This window comes from Penicillium riverlandense (assembly GCF_028828495.1).
Source record: "Penicillium riverlandense strain IBT 135883 chromosome Unknown utg000006l_segment0_segment0, whole genome shotgun sequence".
Taxonomy (NCBI): domain Eukaryota; kingdom Fungi; phylum Ascomycota; class Eurotiomycetes; order Eurotiales; family Aspergillaceae; genus Penicillium; species Penicillium riverlandense.
The window spans coordinates 1,737,746-1,756,659 of record NW_026643197.1 but is presented as its reverse complement, the minus strand read 5'-3'; the positions used below and the strand labels follow the sequence as shown (position 1 = coordinate 1,756,659).

General features: G+C 47.0%; 9 protein-coding genes across 9 annotated transcripts; 4 read left to right on the top strand and 5 right to left on the bottom strand.

Moving 5' to 3' along the window:
• Positions 1 to 371: 371 nt before the first annotated feature.
• N7474_006949 (uncharacterized protein) lies at positions 372 to 1,759 on the top strand (the record flags this gene model as incomplete). The annotated part of the gene is made up of 3 exons (XM_057198359.1): positions 372 to 494; positions 808 to 1,363; positions 1,461 to 1,759. 3 exons carry the CDS (start codon positions 372 to 374, stop codon positions 1,757 to 1,759), a joined length of 978 nt encoding a protein of 325 aa, XP_057051799.1.
• A 350-nt stretch (positions 1,760 to 2,109) lies between these two features.
• Positions 2,110 to 2,610, top strand: N7474_006948 (uncharacterized protein; the record flags this gene model as incomplete). The annotated part of the gene is made up of 2 exons (XM_057198358.1): positions 2,110 to 2,131; positions 2,231 to 2,610. The coding sequence occupies 2 exons, from the start codon at positions 2,110 to 2,112 to the stop codon at positions 2,608 to 2,610; spliced, it is 402 nt and encodes a 133-aa protein (XP_057051798.1).
• Positions 2,611 to 3,034: 424 nt separating this feature from the next.
• Positions 3,035 to 4,442, bottom strand: N7474_006947 (A4/G1 family peptidase; the record flags this gene model as incomplete). The annotated part of the gene is made up of 2 exons (XM_057198357.1): positions 3,035 to 3,650; positions 4,402 to 4,442. The coding sequence occupies 2 exons, from the start codon at positions 4,440 to 4,442 to the stop codon at positions 3,035 to 3,037; spliced, it is 657 nt and encodes a 218-aa protein (XP_057051797.1).
• A 521-nt stretch (positions 4,443 to 4,963) lies between these two features.
• Positions 4,964 to 5,416, bottom strand: N7474_006946 (uncharacterized protein; the record flags this gene model as incomplete). The annotated part of the gene is made up of 1 exon (XM_057198356.1): positions 4,964 to 5,416. The coding sequence occupies one exon, from the start codon at positions 5,414 to 5,416 to the stop codon at positions 4,964 to 4,966; it is 453 nt and encodes a 150-aa protein (XP_057051796.1).
• A 799-nt stretch (positions 5,417 to 6,215) lies between these two features.
• N7474_006945 (sulfatase family protein) lies at positions 6,216 to 8,280 on the top strand (the record flags this gene model as incomplete). The annotated part of the gene is made up of 6 exons (XM_057198355.1): positions 6,216 to 6,319; positions 6,369 to 6,478; positions 6,535 to 6,676; positions 6,726 to 6,760; positions 6,816 to 6,975; positions 7,026 to 8,280. 6 exons carry the CDS (start codon positions 6,216 to 6,218, stop codon positions 8,278 to 8,280), a joined length of 1,806 nt encoding a protein of 601 aa, XP_057051795.1.
• A 293-nt stretch (positions 8,281 to 8,573) lies between these two features.
• On the bottom strand, positions 8,574 to 9,394 carry N7474_006944 (uncharacterized protein; the record flags this gene model as incomplete). Its single annotated transcript, XM_057198354.1, has 3 exons — positions 8,574 to 8,895; positions 8,950 to 9,322; positions 9,379 to 9,394. The coding sequence occupies 3 exons, from the start codon at positions 9,392 to 9,394 to the stop codon at positions 8,574 to 8,576; spliced, it is 711 nt and encodes a 236-aa protein (XP_057051794.1).
• A 1,379-nt stretch (positions 9,395 to 10,773) lies between these two features.
• N7474_006943 (sugar porter family MFS transporter) lies at positions 10,774 to 12,767 on the bottom strand (the record flags this gene model as incomplete). The annotated part of the gene is made up of 6 exons (XM_057198353.1): positions 10,774 to 11,115; positions 11,184 to 11,498; positions 11,573 to 12,047; positions 12,100 to 12,253; positions 12,305 to 12,467; positions 12,531 to 12,767. 6 exons carry the CDS (start codon positions 12,765 to 12,767, stop codon positions 10,774 to 10,776), a joined length of 1,686 nt encoding a protein of 561 aa, XP_057051793.1.
• Positions 12,768 to 14,132: 1,365 nt separating this feature from the next.
• N7474_006942 (Zn(II)2Cys6 transcription factor domain-containing protein) lies at positions 14,133 to 15,748 on the bottom strand (the record flags this gene model as incomplete). The annotated part of the gene is made up of 3 exons (XM_057198352.1): positions 14,133 to 14,868; positions 14,920 to 15,044; positions 15,125 to 15,748. 3 exons carry the CDS (start codon positions 15,746 to 15,748, stop codon positions 14,133 to 14,135), a joined length of 1,485 nt encoding a protein of 494 aa, XP_057051792.1.
• A 544-nt stretch (positions 15,749 to 16,292) lies between these two features.
• On the top strand, positions 16,293 to 17,806 carry N7474_006941 (Cytochrome P450 61; the record flags this gene model as incomplete). Its single annotated transcript, XM_057198351.1, has 3 exons — positions 16,293 to 16,387; positions 16,450 to 17,698; positions 17,771 to 17,806. The coding sequence occupies 3 exons, from the start codon at positions 16,293 to 16,295 to the stop codon at positions 17,804 to 17,806; spliced, it is 1,380 nt and encodes a 459-aa protein (XP_057051791.1).
• Between the last annotated feature and the right edge of the window lie 1,108 nt (positions 17,807 to 18,914).

The window sequence follows — 18,914 nt, the reverse complement described above, 5'->3', positions numbered from 1 at the left end:
CTTAGGTCGCCCGTCTTGTGCAGTGGATTTGATGGCAAACCCCAGGGGCTTGTTTCTACCGATCTTCCCTTTTCAGCAAAATTACCAGGCGCAATGGCCACGATCCGACTGTTCATCGTCACAGTACGAATCCTTTGCTGTATATAATCCTTTTAGTCCCAAGCTGTTGGGTGCAGAACGTGCCCTCTGTGGCAACCAACTCCTTAGTCGACGGGGCGTTCCTCATTATTAGCTGCTAGTCGAAGCCTTTGGCCGAAAATCGACAAGGATGCCCCAGACTATGGCAAATTGTCTTAACATGGGGGCCGCATACTGAGCCTGTTGACGCTCCTGACCGCACTCACTCCTTGCCACTCCGCAACGCGTCGAAGATGGATATCGCCCAGAATACGGCGCCCCCAGGCAATGTTTCCGAGAATCGACATGCGGCTATCTTTGGCGTGGGCATTGGGTTCATCGCGTTTGACTCCATTGTCATCGCGCTGCGCATCTATGTACGCGCTTTTATGCTGCACGCTCTGGGGACTGATGATAGTAAGCCAATGGAACCCAATTTGAGAGCCAAACTAACAAAACATCTAGTTCTGATGATAATTGGCGCAGTAAGCGACTTTCAACCATACGGCCAACGATCTCTACTCAATCGCATTCACTCAGATACTCAATTTCGGATTATCAATAACGATTATGATCGGATCCAACTACGGAATCGGAAAAGACGCGCTTGCCATAACGGGAAGCGACATCGTGCCTATGCTGAAGGTATGCATCCATTCCCGTTCATACACCATCCCTGACGATTGCTAGTGTATTTGGGTTACCCGTCTCCTCTACACGCTTTCTATGGGGCTGGTCAAAATGTCCTTGCTGTGGTTCTATCTCCGTCTCGATCCCCGCAAATACATGCGCTGGGCCGTCTTCTTCGTCATGTTCTTCAATGTCGCCTTATCCCTTGCGAGCTTCATAGGCGCATTGGCGAGCTGCAGCCCTCCATCGTCGTTCTGGACTAATCCAACGTCGAGCGACTGTATGCCAATGGGACCACAGCAACGCTTCTATGAGATCAATGGCATCTTGAATATCGTGACGGATATCTTGACATATCTACTCCCAGTTCCAATGCTCTATGGGCTACAATTGACTTGGCGCAAGAAGGGGGCTATTCTGGGAATATTTGGGCTGGGGATTTTGTCCATTGCTGGTGCGTATGACCTTCGATTTATCCAGTGGATAGTTACTGATATTTTGCTATTAGCGGCATGCGTTCGCTATGACTTTGTCACGAAATTATCCTCGGCCAAAGAAAGGTATTACCTCCTCTTGGCTGACTCCCTCAACTGGTGCACGATTGAGGCTTACGTCGGTATGTATCTCCCATCCTAATGGCATATCACCTCTAATTGTTCATCTACAGCCATCTTCTGCGGCTGCGCTCCTCCCCCTCTCCGTCCTGATCAAAGCCTACGCCCCATCTATATTCGGTTCTAGCGCTGCAAAATACCCGAGTAGCGCGCAGTCGCCCGGAGCAAGCTATCTGCGGCGACGGAACCCTCCAAAGAGTAATCGGCGTCGGGGTCTGGGCGATACGACGCTGGGTAGTCAGGATGCCATTGTTACTGTCAGCAATCCCGACCAGGATCAGGATGGGATCATAATGAAGACGGATATAGAGATGGATGTGGTGACGCGGAAGCCGACGGAGGATATGACTTATAAGAGGGAGTACTATGATTTTGCGAGACAGCGAGATAGGAACTGAAGGTCAGGTGGTGCTGACAGGGTCATCTTTTGGTACCCAAATCTACCAAGAGAAGGACGGACCCGTTGGTGATTACGCCAAGGAGGTCGAGCATTTTGCCCACATCCCGAATCTTGATTCCCGAAGACACAGGATAGCAAGCAGACTTATTCCAGGCGGGAACCAGATGCATCATTTGGACATCTCTAGGCACACTATCCCGGTGTGATTGTGGAGGTGTGCTATTCACAGAAGAGCCGATGTGTTTCCTACCTGGCGGATGACTATATCTTAAACACTGATGGGAGCGTGAATGCCGTGGTTGCCTTCGACATCGATTACAAAGGATCCTAGAGAGCGACCGTCACCGTATGGCGACCGGAATATACAACGGTAGATTATGTAGAGGAGTTTCGGGCGACCGCTGTCATAGAAGAACTGGTGCGATCTCTTCCGGGACAAATATTCCAGATGATGATTGAGTGCTGACAGATAAGCAGCCCTTTCGGACAGACTCTGGGTTTCCAGCTGAGGGAACTACGCCACGACTTTCGCTGAGGGACTTCGTGACGGAAGAGCTCTCACGAGGCCCTGCAGGTCTCGAACGAGAAATCCTCATTACATCGAAGCAGCTTTGTGATTTTCTTTCAAGCGCCGAAGCAAGGCAACAGCTACAGACGCAGCATCATGGCTCAATCAATCGAATTCGACCGGGGACTTTAAAGCGTCGTCGACCCCAAACTCCCCCTGAACAACCAAGCTCAGAAGACGAAGGATCTGGGGAAGGGAGAAGAGAAAGTAAAAGTAGGCGTCAAAGTAGCGACTATCGTCCGGGCTCGTCGTCCGGGGACTCGAAGAGTGAGCTGCATTAAAATTTTAGATTAAGTCTTACCCAGTTCTTACCTCTATCACCCTAGTCTCTAAATTTCTCACCTATATTACCTACACTCACCCTAGCGCACTTTCTATCGCCCTTTTAAAATAATCTGGGTGTTAAGGGCATGTTGAGAATTGGCCTTGCACAATATGTGGCTTGAGTACGGCTGATCGGACGGGAAGCCCTATTCTCCACACCCTGTGGTCGTATGTACGTTGATCAAAGCTGAAGACAATTGCATAGCCTTCCAATAGACAGGGTGACAAACAGGTGACATTCACCTCCGGCTGACGCTCCTTGAAATTCCAGGAGAAGAACACACAAGGAACTATCGTTGTCTCTATATTACATCGAGGACCTGCACACCGATGCATAATGTATTCACTTCGCAAACTATCGAAACAGGCTGTGAAACTGGGTCAGACAGCAGAAACAGACACAGCAGTATTGTTTAGGGCAGATTTCAAGCCACTATCCGCTTGGATAAGAGAGGCGGAAGAGATATCAAAGGAGTCCCCGTTGCTAGTTGTAGCCAGAGGGGAGGCAAAATTGATCGAGCCAAAAAAGGGAACTGGATTTTCAGAAAACTCCTCCACAATCCATTCGGCATACTTGCCCGTCAAGGGATAACTAGGTTCGTCAAAGCTGAAGGTTTGAGATTTTCTGTTGTTTTTGTTCTCCAGATATATAGTACCTGTAGTCGTCGAAGTAGCCGTGATGTTGATGTATAGGGCATCCCCGCTCGTTAGAGGAAGGTCGTCGGTCGTGAAGAACTGGGCATCTTCTGGATACCATTCATAGTACCCACGAAACTGGGGTAGATAGGAGCCGTCATGGGACTTAACACCCCGAATATCCAACCCAGCTTGAAACAGGTTGTCCAAGCCGCCCCAGCCGTCGATTCCTAGCCATGCATAGGCGGAGTAAGCCGCATCGTGGGGTCCGGTGACAGTGGGCACAACAATAGTTGAGGAGACCGATGTGAATGGCGCACTATCGTCTGTAGTCTGTATAGCACCGCACCAATTGGAGGAACTTAAGTCATTGTCAGTCACTGTGGGAACTTCAATGTTAGCCTGGGAATTCAACAAGTGTCAAAAGAGTTGCTCTCTTACGCGACGATTGACTTATTGGCAAATCGGCCAACGTGGATGCAATAGAACAACTCAGAAGGCAAATTTTGGTAATCCGGCTCATGGTTTTATAGATCCTTGATGCTTTTTAGAGGGAGAAAAAAAGCCCAAGCAATCCGTTGATGGGTTGTTTCCTTCCGTCGTCGAATCGACACCTTTATAGTTAAAACAAATTAAGCAAGGGGCAATTCCCAAGAATTTTGTAACATCTCATATCTCATTGCCCATCTTATATCTCATTTTCCGGAGAGATTTTCTAAGGAATGCAGGGTAAAAACTACGTTCCTAAAAAGATATAGAAATGTGATAGAGTTTTAATAAACCCGTCGTATTTGCATGGGTAGGTTGAATCTAGAAATAAAATATAGCTTCGTTTTACACTTCAGATACCAAGTACGAAAGGTCCTGAATGAGTAGCCAAAAGAAAAAGAGAAATGTAGCCCTGCGCCACCGCAAGACAAATGAAAACCTTGCCCTCATGAAAGCGGCGGCAGCTAAGACAGGAAAGATCCATATCGATCACAACCCCGATTATCCTGGTGGCCGGCTCGGGGCCTAATAACAGACAACATGTGGCTCAAGTCTTTGCTACAAAAGGATTAAAGATTGCTCTTACTTCTACATATACCGTCCGAAGCCATTGTATCCCTTACCTAGTTGTTTCAATAAGTTCATGCAGGTTTTCATTCACCATGACCTTCCTGACATATATTCATCAATATGCTTCTATTTGAATATATTCTCTAGCGTATCTCTCGCTCTATTCTCGAAAAGTAGGCGAGGGTCAGTCATGTAATCTTTTTTTCATCGTGAATTAGTACAAAATAGGTACTTTAAGATTGTACCACATAGTTCTCCATCAATCAGTACAAACCAGCCTCCCATCTCTATTGATAAATTCACAGCGATCGAAGAACTTCTCCTACATCACCACCTACTCTGCCTTACTCAGCAGCTCTCTCAACTCTGCAATCTTATTGATAGTTACTAACCCACGATTTCAGGGTTGTTTCCCGCTACTGCCTCATTGGTGTCGTCGGAGGTGGGGAGTATCTTAAGGAGACGCCGGAAAAACACTCCTTTAAACTTCTATTTCTACACCAGAGAACACCCAACCGGCTTACATTCCTTCAAGCTCGAGGTCCATCAGAGCAGCCTCTATTTATCTAGGATACCCGAGGAGTGTAGTACTAATATACATATGGTCGCTCGTACTTAACAATCGAAAAAGCACTCACAACCTTGGTCAGCATAAAAAGGCCCACCGCCACTGTACGTCTTACACGTGGAGTCATCAACATCTTCACTATTGTAGAAAGTGCTTCCAAGCTGAGCCACACAATTTGATAGCCCGTAGTCTCCCGAACCAACAGACCAACCAGTGCCGTTGGTATACGTGCCGTTAGAGTATATCCAGTAGTCATCCTGGTTCTTCTGGTAGGCCTGAAACGTGAACTGAGAACCATTCGGATACGTGAAGAGGCCATAGTGGTCGAATATTGCCGTGTTGGCTCCTGCACCCGACATAGGGTCACCTCCGGGGAGGTCTTCGCTGTGGAGTTGGAGAGCAATGGTGCAGGTGTTGCTGCGCTTGATGTGTGGGACGGCAGCTGTGGAAAGAATGAGACCCAAGCTGAGCGTGGCTGGGAAGATTGTTCCGAATTGCATATTGGGTAGTTGTGTTTAATGGGCTGATATAAATAGGTAGACAAATTTGCGAGTTGTCGTTAATGCTCTTGACTTCGACTTGACGAGACAACTTTATAGTTTTTGGACCTGGAAGGCAGACCTACTATTCTCCGCTGAAATTGCCTCTTTCCCCTAAAGACTATGGCAAAACAACTGTTGAAACATATTGAACTGCTACGCTGAAGTAATATGGGATGATCCGGCCCCAGATCTACTTACCACTAAGTAGCTGTGTGGGACATGCCCAAGGAAGAAAGCTTATCGAGAGGCTGTTTATCCAAGCTTGTGGGCCCGGATCTTCCCTCGCAATTTGCCTCGTCTCACCCTCGACGACGTGACGTATGGGGCGAAAAGACCTCTGTTTCGGTTTGTTTGCTGGCGAATAGTCTCGAGATGAAACAACAGAATACAATTAGGCTGCTTTTACACATTGACGCCAACTTATTTTTAACCTCAATCAATGGGCGAGGAGCGATGGAGATCAGATGGGGCAACTTCAAAAGACAGTATTGGATAGAATCAGTCTCAGCAAATGTACACGCATTGATCACCACTCAGATGATTCGCCCCCAATCCTTTTTTAGAAAGAGTGGGGATGATGGTAGTCTGGCGTGGCAAGAGAGAGTACCCAGCACCGTACTGAGTCAAATACATTGCGACTTCCCGAGGTTGATTAAGTCCATATACTGCAATACAAGGCTGCGGGCTCATTATTTTGGAGAAGAAGAGAACAACGTAGTTACTCCCGACCTTATCGCATTTGACCCTTGATCATGTGATGGCGTCTGGGGATGATCCTCTCGTGCGGGGACGCCCTGGTTTCCGCTCCGTTGATACTTCCGAGTTGAATACCCAACATGCGAGCATCTATCAACTTGGCTTGTGTGTCGGCAGTTCTGGCTGTGCTATTCTATGGTAAATATGCCAACAGCCGCGACCCGGGTCTGAGGTTCCAGCCAGTGGATGGTGCGTTGGATTACGCCAACCATGCAGCTACGCCAAAGAAGCCAAATATTCTCTTCATAATCACAGATGACCAAGGTATTTTGAACTTGAACTTGGTTATTGTCAGGTAGCAGGCTAATTAAATTGGCTAGATTTGCTCATGAACTCCATGGATTTCATGCCCATAGTCAAGGATAAGCTTGGACGCAACGGAGTCACATTTGAAAAACATTACTGCACCAGCGCATTCTGTTGTCCATCTCGGGCCAGTTTATTTACTGGGAAATGTGTTCAGTAAGACTTCGAACTCATCACGAGACAAAGGACTGGCTAATTACAACAGCAATACTAATGTGACAGACGTAAAATTGCCATGGGGTAAGATTTTTATTGCTATCATAGATATTGCTAGAAGGTACTAAGAATTGTACAGGAGGCTATCCGAAGTTTATCACTCAAGGCCTCAATAACGACTACCTTCCTCTATGGCTCCAGGAAGGAGATGTCAATACATATTACGTGGGCAAATTTCTCAACGGTCATGCCACTCACAACTACCGAGACCCCGTTGCCCCAGGATGGACCAGTAGCAAGTACGGTCGAAATATGGTGGTCCATTTTTAATTGTTACTAACCTTGCCAGCTTTTTATTGCAACCCGGGATCTACGACTATCTAAATACATTCTGGGCGAAGAACCACGGGCCATGGACGGCACATCCCGGTGAACATGCTATTGATATCACGACCAAAAACGCTTTGGAAATGCTTGACACGGCCGTCGAGGATGGGAAGCCTTTTTTCTTGACCGTTGCTCCAGCAGTGCCCCACATGGGAATTAATTCTACTACTCTCGAGTCCTTCTTCCCCATTCCCCAGGCAAAATGGGAAGATGCGTTTGCGAACGAAAAAGTCCCGCGAACTCCAAATTGGAACCCAACTGAAGCTAGCGGTGCTTCCTGGCTCTTGAACTTGCCTCATCAAAACCCGTCTGTCGTGGATGGGCTAGACGAAATGTATCGCCGTCGCATACGTTGTGTTGCGGGTCTAGATGATATGGTTGGCGACCTTATCGCCGCGCTAGAGAAGCATGGGATTCTGGATAATACGCATATTATCTATACGACTGATAATGGATACCACATTGGCCAGCACCGTATGGGACCCGGCAAGAAGACTGGCTATGAGACAGATATCAACATCCCATTAGTGTGGCGCGGCCCTGGGGTGCCGGCTGGGGTAGTGACCAACGCAGTGTCGACGCACACTGATCTTGCACCTACCTGGTTGACACTATTTGGACTACCCCTGAGGACCAAATTGGATGGCCGAGCCATTCCGATCATTGTGAATCAACCGTCCAAAAAGAGCGGCGAGCACGTCAACGTTGAGCTCTGGGGCGACGCGGCCCCGTACGAGGGTACCCTGCCTTACAAGAAGATTGGATGGGGAGTGAAAGGAAAGCACGACAATACATATAAGGGGCTACGCATTGTTGCAGACGAGTACAGCATCTACTATTCCGTCTGGTGCACAAACGAGCATGAGCTATACGATATGCTGACGGATGAGTACCAAATGAACAATCTTCTTGCCGACACATGGGATATTCTTAATGTCCCAGAAGACAAGATACTACTCAGACGGCCCTTGAGGCAAGTCGTGGCTAGACTTGATGCTCTGATGATGGTTCTGAAGTCGTGCGTTGGTATCGAATGCACCCACCCGTGGCTTCAGATCCACCCTCGGGGTAATGTAGAGACTCTCCAAGATGCACTGAACCCAAGGTATGATGGGTTCTACGAGTCTCAACCCAAGGTCGCGTTTTCTGCATGCAAATTGGGGTATTTACTCGAACACGAAGGCCCTCAGTCGGTGATGAAGTATTCTGAAGATTGAGAGGAATTTATGTCACTGTGTACATAGGAGCAACCGGACGTGAAATATTGTTGTGGTGCTCCATTTGTCTGAAAGCACAACTCAATATTACTCTTCAAAAATTCCAAGGCAATACTGGACTCCTCGGGATCAAGTAAAGAGTAGCGTTCTTAGCAGACCCCTTGGGAGGCTCTTTGTGCATCTGCTCTAAGAATCGCCTCCACTACTGATGATGAGTTTGAAATACCGTATATAGGTTTGTACTAATGTTCTACAGGTTTCGCGGCTTCAGGTCTATATACTGTAGCATCGTTTTAAACAGTAGAGGTCAAGACCTCGTCGGCACTTTCGTCATCCTTTTCCCGCTCTTCCGAGTTTTCTTGGACTGTCTTGCATGGATCCAAAGTTGGGCCACCCCCGGAGAAATCAGAGCTTACTGCTTGATCATTTCTTAGGCGAATCATAGCCCGCAACTTCAAATACAATGGCCGCATAGCCGGCGCTGTTGCACATATGTGTGCCACTGATGTTTCTGCGCATGACCAATAGAAGGGACTGCGGATCAAATATGTTGGGTCCCTGACTGCGTCGACATGTGCCAGGCTTGGTATCCGTGCACATGCAGTAGCGATAACGCTTTGAAAAAATGTTAGCTTCTATTGTATGTCACCGGGGCGGGCTGTATCTCACAAGATCCCAGCACTGAAAAGTGCATATAGAGCAAACTTCGTGGATTTTGAGACACGAATCTTGTAGACAAGATGTATGGGAAGAATCAATATCACAATCTCGGTGGCAACGTTGATAGCTGCACTTGCGTAGGCGACTCCCGAGATGCTAAGGCACTGCGCGTCGTTGCGCTTTAGATCCCAGATTGCGCTGATCGGGACACATTGCCAGATTACCATTGGCATCGTGATAACCAAAGATAGAGTGACGAAGACCATTGTGGCAATAACCCATCTATGGAATATCCCTTTCGGAAAGATACGGAGGTAAAGCCAGAGAATGGATAGTTTGATGAAGTAAATCACGAAACCGTAGACAATCTCGCAGAGGTAATCTGAAACAACTTAGAATTAGCGACGGACGCATTGGCAATTTTACCAAGATACTCACACCAAATAAACGGCATTTGCGCTTGCGAAAGTGATGTGAATCTAAGATCATAAAGATGGTATCCCATGCCATCAGTAACGCCTATTGCTTCTTCATTAATAACCAAACATTTCGTTGCTCGCAGTAAGTATTCACGTACTAAGATTGCTGAAAGTGAGGAGTAAAATAGAAAATAGCTAAATCTTTCTGTAAGTCCTCGTTCAAGCCAAATTTATGCTATCCTGGTGACTTACCACGGCTATAATGTGGCACCAATCATCCCACCAAAAAAGGCGGACGGTGTACCATCTTGCTATTATGCGAGATAGTACCATGACAAAGGCAGTCACACCGCTTGCAACTGCGGCCGCTCTCATAGAACCATGATCGTTGTTATGAGATCGGTCACACTCCTGTGCCCAGACATACGCTATTTCTAAAAAAAAATTTCAGCCTTCTTGTTCTTAGAAAATGAGATTTTGAAGAGAGGATCCTACCATAGGCATCTTGAAGGGTGCAATTATTTACCACACATCTTGTTATATATGGCCGTGACTTATAGTTGTCGCACAGGCAATTAATATCCGTGATCGCGCAGTGAGTAATTGAAGTGCTTTGTTCCACACATTGTAGCTAAAAAGAGTCAGATACAAACAGAAAATAATGGTAGAGGTACTCACAGGGCATTCTGGTAGCCTTCTGGTGGAATTCTCATGGAGACTTGGGGATAAAGCCGTCGCGTGAAGCAGAAATATCCACAGAACTAGTAGCGCGTTGAAGAGTTGCGCCATACTGCTGACGCAGCGCTAACATATCTGGATATGCAGCAAAAGAAAAAGAGCAATAAAGCTAGGATCTTTCTCGAACGTGGCCCTGTCAATATGCTTATAAGAGTTTTTTTGGTGGATCCTGCAACTAACCGCCTTCAAGAGTAACATGCACCTTCTTCTCTGGTCGGGAAGAACCATTCCTCGGAGGACCCCCAACCAGGGCATAATTGCCTTGTTAGATTGGAATCGTGCGTTGAACCAGGGTTATTCAAAACTAGGATGGGCATCTTGGAACGGGGTTTCTAGTTCCGGACCGTAAGGTTTGAGTGAACGACGTAATGGCAAACCTTATCCTGGAGTGAGTTATCAAATTTCACCACGCAGCTTATTTTTCTATGACTAATATTTCTTTTGGCGTCCACCGCTTACTCAGGGTTTCTCTAGTTTCATCGTGGTGGTCAAGTGGTGTGTTACCATTTTAGGTAAATGGTTTTACTAGATGCGACAATCTGTGTGTGGAGCCAACAAGACAGTCGTTCATAGACATATTTAACAAAGCATCATAACCTTCCAAGACTGCCCATAGGTCAGAAAGAACTACCCTTAAATACACCCCAACACACCTCCACCCAATATAGTTCTCACTTTAGTCAGTGGTTTGTTTGATCTTACCGAGGCTTGCGGGCGAATTACGACCCCCATCCGAAGCAAAGCTCTCAATGCCTTTTTCAGGATCAACAACGCTGTTCCCACGCTGCACTGCTTGAACCAGCTCCGGGTGTTCTGCTTTGAGTTTGGCAAAATTCTTTTCTGCCTCCCAGTTCCAAATGCTGTCACTAGCGAAAACGAGATCCATTTCCTCTAAAGTGCGCTGGTTAGACTCTGGATAGAGTGCCCACACGATGGGAATACTCAGGAAGTTGACCGCCCCGAAGATGTATAGAGTTTTCTCATTCAGCTTGTTGAATATGGTGGGAAGAAGCAACACCTATTCGTAATATCGTCGTAAGGCATGCTTCATTGAATCAATGGTTGTTGTTTGGGGAAAAGACTTACCGTCCAACCATTACCAATCGACCATCCCACAACTCCCCACGCATTTCCTCGAGCACGAACTTGCAAAGGGAAGGTCTCAGCAGGGTAGAGCCACGGGACTGTTAACCAGGTGGCACCAAAAATCATAGTGTAGAGGAACACAAAGAATGTGGCCGCACCCCCGACGCCACTGCGAGAGCCAGGGCTAGCATTAATGGTAGCTCGGGCAAGTCCACCTGCAACAAACATGCAAATACCCTGCCCGACTGCCCCCCAGTAAAGTGTCCAGCGTCGACCGATACGGTCCAGGGTAAAAACACATATGAGAGTCGCGAACTATATACGGCAGTTAGCGCGCGAACTGTGTCCCTTGGATTAAATGGCAGGAGAGGAGACAATTCATGACGCACCATGTACGTGATATCATTGAGACCAGAAACCCAAAGTTGGTCTTTAGCTGAAATCCCAGCGATCTGGAAAATAGTTGGGCCATAAATTGTGATGCCGGCAATACCAATCCATTCTTGCAGAATTTGAAGCCAAATTACAAGCTGTACCCGGCGAGCTATGTGAAGTTTGCCCGACCCAATGCCAAAAAGCATGTGAAGATAGCTCTGGTTGTTAGTAGCTTCCTTTTCCATATCGTCAGCATTGACAATATCATTATATTCAGCCACGGCGAGTTCCTTCTCCTCGCCTTCTTCTCCACGCAATCGTTTCAGAATGAAGCTGGCTTCTTCCTTACGATCAACCTTAACTAACCAGCGGGGGGACTCGGGCATGAACCAGATAACCACAGAAAGTACAAATAGAGGTACTATCTGGAAGGCGACAGGGAATCTCCAGATAAAAGATGACATCTGGTCATAGTACTTCGAAGTTCCACTAAGCGCTTGATCAGATGCGATGAATGAATGGATACCAGGCGAAAACTCACAATTCAATCCAATAAGCAACAACTACCCCGAAAATATTGAGTGTAAACTCTACTGAAACAAATTGGCCTCGAGACGTGTGACCGGCTGTCTCTGTGGCCCAAACTGGAGTGATCGCGTTCAATACCCCTGTACCTATTCCGTTGAACACACGCGCTAGAACATAATGTTAGAACTGCATATCACCAGCAGGAACAATAATCATACCGCAATACATCCATTTTGCGTTTTGCGCCGAGCATTGCAGACAAGCACCGATGATTGACCAGATGGATCCCATTCCGATAGTGGCGATGCGGCCATAACGATCACCCAGAACACCGCCAAGAAGGCACCCACATAGAGTGCCGGGCAAATAGTAAACTGCGACCTTTATCGCAAAATGTCAGTTGCTTGTTGTTGGTTTGTAGTTGTGAGATGGTACGAGACTTACAATACTACCTTGAAGCAGGGGCTTCGTAACCACGACACTGCCTCCTGCTTCACTGTAGTAGCCAAACCCCATCAACTCAACGTAGTTTCGATTCGTGTTCACGCCGCCCATTAAACCTTGGTCGTAACCAAAGAAGAAAATGGAGACACCGGCAACCAAGCAGACAGCATTTAGAAGAGACTTTTTATACAGTCGGTTGGCGACATTTCGCTTGGACAGAGGTCCATCGTTGGTCATTTTGGGCAAGTAAAGATAATGTTGCAAAACACGGCCGAAGATGTTGAATAAAGAAGTCCGAAAATGGGATTGTGAGTTGCTCACTGACAGGGAAGTCGAGACGCAAGTTCCTGAAATCGAGATCAACAATCGCAGGGGTGGAAGGTGCTTGCGTTTTGTACGCTATCTAGCTTTACGAGGACTTCTGGACAAACAACCGAACCGAAAACCCCCCAAACCCTCCTTTAGAAACTGCCAGTCGCTAGGAAATGCCGGACAGGCAACTCATTACCTTTTACGGCGATGCTATGTCCCTACCCCCGCTTTCCAGTAAAGTGCAGATCATACCTCTTTGGACGGCGACAAAGCACTAAGCCTTTCCTGGCCGTGGAAGGGACCTTTTCACGGCCACTTCGCCGAATTCCCCGGTGATCACCAGAAGGAAGGGTTCTCTAATCCGCTCAAAGTCTCAGTCACCATGCATATTTCATCGTTGTGTATTCGCCAATTGCTTGCCGAATCCTCGGTTGTCATGGCTACTGCCTCGTCCCCGGATTCAAGGTCCCAACTAGCAGAATCAACTCATGCTCACACCGTACTGCAATGGTCGATTTTCCAAGGAAAATATTGTCGGGACTTCCTGATCAATGATTTTTTCCAGGCTCAGGATGGCAATTTACCTTCACTCGGGGAAAGTTCGACGCTCCCAATACCTGACGAAGACATGAGTTCACGGGACTGCAGCCGCCTGATCATGGACGTATTCCGTAACTCATTGACAGCTTCCTGCAGAATATCCATACGAAGAATCCTATTCTCCTTGTTGAATATCTCGTGAAGCATGGCCAGAAATGTGCCCAGCAAGGTGTTGGCTGAGATAGCCTCTCGCGTCTCGTGCTCCTCACATGTGCACTTGGTAGCGTTGTTAAGCATTTGACACGTCTATTGCCCAACAGGCGGTGTTGAGAAGCGAGGAAACTGATATAACATCTTCTTCGGCGTGTTCTAATAACATATACGCCCAAAACTGCAACAAGCAGAATCATGTTTTACAATCGCCTGGTGCTGCCGCCGCCTTGGTTCAATGAAGCATACTAATCTTGAGGCCAATGCTACTCTTTTGCTGGAGGTTAGTGGCAACCTATCAAATATACAACTTGCAGCTTTAGTTTATCTGACGTACACTCTGAATCAGGTGGTAGTTACTCTAAGGACCTATCAGTACCAATCGGAGGGAAAACCGCGAAAGTTCTAGCGCAGTTCATATATTGGGCATCAGAGATATAAAACGATATTAGAGGATGTGGTGAGAAATGTGAGAGGTTTCTAGTCTTCTTTTGGCATTCTCTCCGGTGCGAGTTTGTTCTTGTTGCCAGGATGATTCTTTTATAGTTCCTCCGAAGACAAGAATATATTGCTGGAAACACAGTCCGTGAAATCCGGTGGCTCTGCATTTGCCGCACCAAGAATAGGGTCCCAATGAAGCCGAAATATGCCTTCGCCTTCCTCAGTCTCCAACCACAAGACACTCTTGATATAGATGAATGCGTCGTGCCAGTTATCCAGTGGTAGATTAGCTGCTATATCTCGAGCTTTCTCTACCAGCACGACATGGTGAGTAGTATCAAAGGAGGCCACCATTCCAACTGCAAGAAGCCAGATATCAAGGGAATCATGCACACGAGGTGTCAATTCCAGCTGATTGAGATGCTCTATATACCGAGTGACAAGGGTGTTCAATATAACTCCATGAGGGTAATACGTCGGCCCTTGGATAATGAACATGTAAAGTATTATTGCATGGCGAATGCATTCTGTGACCGGTGTTGACTGAGATTTCCCCGTATCTGGAGATGACAGTAGTCGGTGTACGACAAAACAGGTGAGGTCATGAAGCCGGGATGGCGTGTAAGGTATCCGCTGCGCCCGCTGGAAGAGGATACGTAGACGAATGAAGACATTCCTGACCGCATGGTCGGTAAAAACACTGCTCAATTCGGGTGGATTATCATCGATGGTGGTCGATTCCAACCGCCATTCTGGAACAGGAGGTATGCCATCTCCAATGCCGAGGTCATCCTGCGTCTCGAATTGAGGATAGCCCATAATGAGCATCGATACCCTTTGAAATACGTGAATGGCTAGCCTTATTGTTTATCAAGCGTGGACTTACCAGCTGACCATCCTTGCGGTAAGCGGGTTGGTCTGCCTTACAGCATTGATGCCACCTCTCATGTGAACTAGTTTTTTCACTCCGTCAACATGCATTTCGCTAACATTAATATTGCCCTTTCCAAACTGATGATTACTAAATGTTAACGGCCTGGTTTATTTGTAAAAGAGATATACATTCAATGATGCTCTGGAGAGTATCTCACCTCGATTGTTGCCAAAGTAATGACTGAATTCAAAGTCCCGTCTTGTACGGCCAGTGTCGTGTCTTCGATTTTTCGCCGGAGCAAAGTCACAGAGTCGGCCATGAGGATTTCCGAGATTCGAAAACCCCTCTGGGCTAGCAATTCCTCATCGAGACAAGCTGTTTGGAGTGATACGTGAAATAATGCTGGGTCGCCCAGAGCAAGTGGCCACCAAGAGATAAGAAAAGGATTTGAGACTGGGTTCAGATCGAGAGGATAGTACTGAAAAGCAATCTTATGAAGAACTAAATTGGTGAGTTGCGCTTTGAGCGACAGCGTTGATTGATACATACAGCTATGGATAAGGCGTTGGGCGTGTTCCCTGGGAAGCCTTGTCTGTGGATACGAATCGAAAGGATCGAGACCCCCAAATCTATAGCTAGGTATTGTGTTGGATTCAACAAGTTTTTTTATCGATTCATTATCCGCTTGCCCAGAAGCTGCTGGCGGGGCCGCCGACGGTTCATTTGCATAAACGCACTGAAGCTGACGCTTAACGCAGCGAGAACAACGCGGCTTGCTGAGGTCACAACTGCATTTGGATTTGGCACATGCAGCACAGGACCGACGCAGAGTTTGGCGCATTTTTGCAGGGTAAGAATTCGTGAAATTGAACAACCAAAGGAAAAAGGCATCCTGCGGAGGAGAAATTCTGCTTAGTAGAGAGTGGGGGCCTTTAGGGCCTTGTCCCTGGCCGAAAACGCACTAGACCCCGGTGCCTGTCTCGTCGGAGTCTAATCCCAATCGGGTAACTTATATAATATCGAAATTATGAATTGAAGAGAAACCACGGGGTCTGTAAGAGCTATTCAGTATAAAAAGAATCATTCGTCCCCTGGTTGTGGGAAATTTCCCACCGTCACCAATATGGGTACCGAGATCTCCAACACCTCCGGTGCTCAGCCACAAATCTGGGCTTCTAGAAATACACATTTGAAAAGCACTGTGTCCGACCTTTATGTGGGATGGTCTACCTGGCAATATGTGGTCACTTTTGTACTTGCCGTGCTAATCTTTGACCAAGGTATTCAAAATCCATAGAAGGTGTTACACCCAGCTGATGCAGTCTCTAGCTATATATATCAAGCGAAAGGGTTCCATCGCTGGCCCTCGATTCAAAATTCCACTCATGGGCCCGTTCATTCAGGCAATCCATCCAAAGTTCGATGAGTATCTTGTCCAGTGGGAGAGTGGTCCTTTAAGCTGTGTGTCTGTCTTCCACAAGTGAGCCACCTCTCCAGAATATAAAAGCCTTGGGAGAAAGAAACTGCTCATGCATTCTGCAGATTCGTCGTTCTCGCCTCCGACCGAGACCTAGCCCACAAGATTTTCAAGTCGCCCTCATACGCCGAGCCATGCATAGTTCCGATAGCAAAAGACATCCTAGGTTACAGAGCATGGGTTTTCCTTCAGGGTAGAGCCCACACCGAGTACCGAAGGGGGTTAACTCCTCTGTTCACCAATAAGGCTCTGGCCACTTACCTTCCGGTACAAGAGAAAGTGTTCACGGACTACTTTGACAAATTTCTTTCTGCCAGCAAGGCAAATCATGAGCGGCCCATGGCGTTCATGTCCCTATTCCGAGAGATCAACTGTGCGCTTTCGTGCCGAACCTTCTTCGGTGACTACATATCCCAGGACGCGGTTAAGAAAATCACAGATGATTTTTACCTTGCTACTGCTGCTCTTGAGCTTGTTAATATTCCTCTGTCCATGTATATTCCGTTTACCAAGCCATGGTTAGGGAAGCGAGCAGCTGATGCTATTCATATCGAGTTCGGGAACTGTGCGGCTGCATGTAAAGCAAATATGGCGACTGGCGCAACGCCCACATGCATCGTGGATCATTGGGTGCTCCACATGATGGAGTCCGAGCGATATCGCGAGAGGATTGCGTCGGGCGAGGCTGAGGCGGAGAAACCAACGAATCTCATCCGCGAATTCACAGACAAAGAAATTGGGGAGACGCTGTTCACCTTCCTCTTTGCATCTCAGGACGCATCCAGCAGTGCCACAACTTGGCTATTCCAAGTCCTTGCCCAAAGGCCCGATGTACTCGATCGACTGAGAGAAGAGAACCTAGCTGCACGTGGTGGTGATAGACACAAGAATTTTGACCTCCCAATGCTGGAGTCACTCACCTACACCAACGCAGTTATCAAGGAGCTACTCCGCCACAGACCACCCGTCATCTTCGTTCCCTACCTTGCCACAAAGAACTTCCCGCTTACGCCTAACTACACCGTCCCCAAGGGCTCTATGGTGATCCCGTCCTGTTACCCAGCTCTACATGACCCAGATGCTTACCCCAATCCCAATGTTTTTAATCCTGACCGCTGGATATCTGGGGACGCCGAGTCCAAGACAAAGAACTGGTTGGTTTTTGGGGCGGGACCTCATGACTGTCTCGCAAGGAGGTATGTGCCTCTATCGATGGCAGGTATGATTGGCAAAGCAGCGCTGGAGTTGGATTGGGACCATCATGCTACAAAGAGATCGGAGGAGATTAGCGTATTTGCCACCCTTTTTCCAATGGTAAGTACTTACTGCTGACTCGTCTTCTACTTTTTATTTCCACACGTGGCGTGTTCTGATCTCGCGACATAGGATGGATGCCAATTGGTTTTCAGAAAACGCTCCTAGTGACACGTCAGTTGTCGGGTAACGAAACCACAACTCTACTACTCTAGTTCCTTTTTTTCCCATTTAGAGACAAAAATGAATACTTTTCATTCCAGATGCATGGTTTGATTAGGGAAGGGCCCTAATTCTGTGAAACACAAACTAGGTTTCAGATAGGCTGTACACCGCGGTGTACAATTTCCAAGAGGACCATATAATTGAAAATTAAAATTGCTTAGGTAGCTCTTTTATTCAGACCATGCCCATGCAACCGGCCCGTTACAAGTCCTAACATGCAAGTCCAAAGATGCTGTACGAATAAAGTTAGTAGTGGCTCAAAAGCCAAATGTCAAAGATGGCCATCAGGAAGTGAAGTCATACATATCACCTCAGATGCAGTGCATGCAGCTCCCATGCAGCCAGCAAGGGCTTTCACAAAGTGTTCACTCGGGCAAGTGCATCCAGTATCCAGGTGTGATTTACAGCCTGCTACCGCGGCGGCCTCCTCGTTGCACTGATACTATTACGCGAATCTAGTTAGTTGCGCACCCGCAATTTTAATTTTATATCAAAAACACTTACCAAGCAAGGGGTAATTAGTGGAAAAATAAAAGCATCTTCTCCTACTGCAAAGGGCACTAGGGCGGTTAGAGGGACAAGAACTGAAAATTTCATGATGGAAGTTTTTTTTGCAGATAGCTGGAGAGAGAGGATTGATTGATGGCAGTCCCGTAAAGTAGGCACACAGGTCTCTTAAATAGCCAACAGCACAGAGTATGAATTTTCTTGATGAAGTGAAAGTTGAAGCAAACAAATTGGTAAGGAGATTTTGATGCAATAGGATCATCCGGAATTGAGCCCTTGAGATCCCTGGTCTTGTGATTATGTCTGGAATATGTACAGCATAGTATCCCGAGACTTGATTTTTAGATACGGAAAGATGCTAAAAGAAGGCGGGGTAAATACAGATATCAACCTACCCAGTCCAAATCATCTCAGCTATGATATTTTATGGACTTCATACGATCTAGCTTAGTTGCCCAACATGTGCATACCTACGTTTCTCCTTCACCCATTGGATCTAGGCTGGATTTTAAATTTACTACCTTCATATTTCATAAACAACATC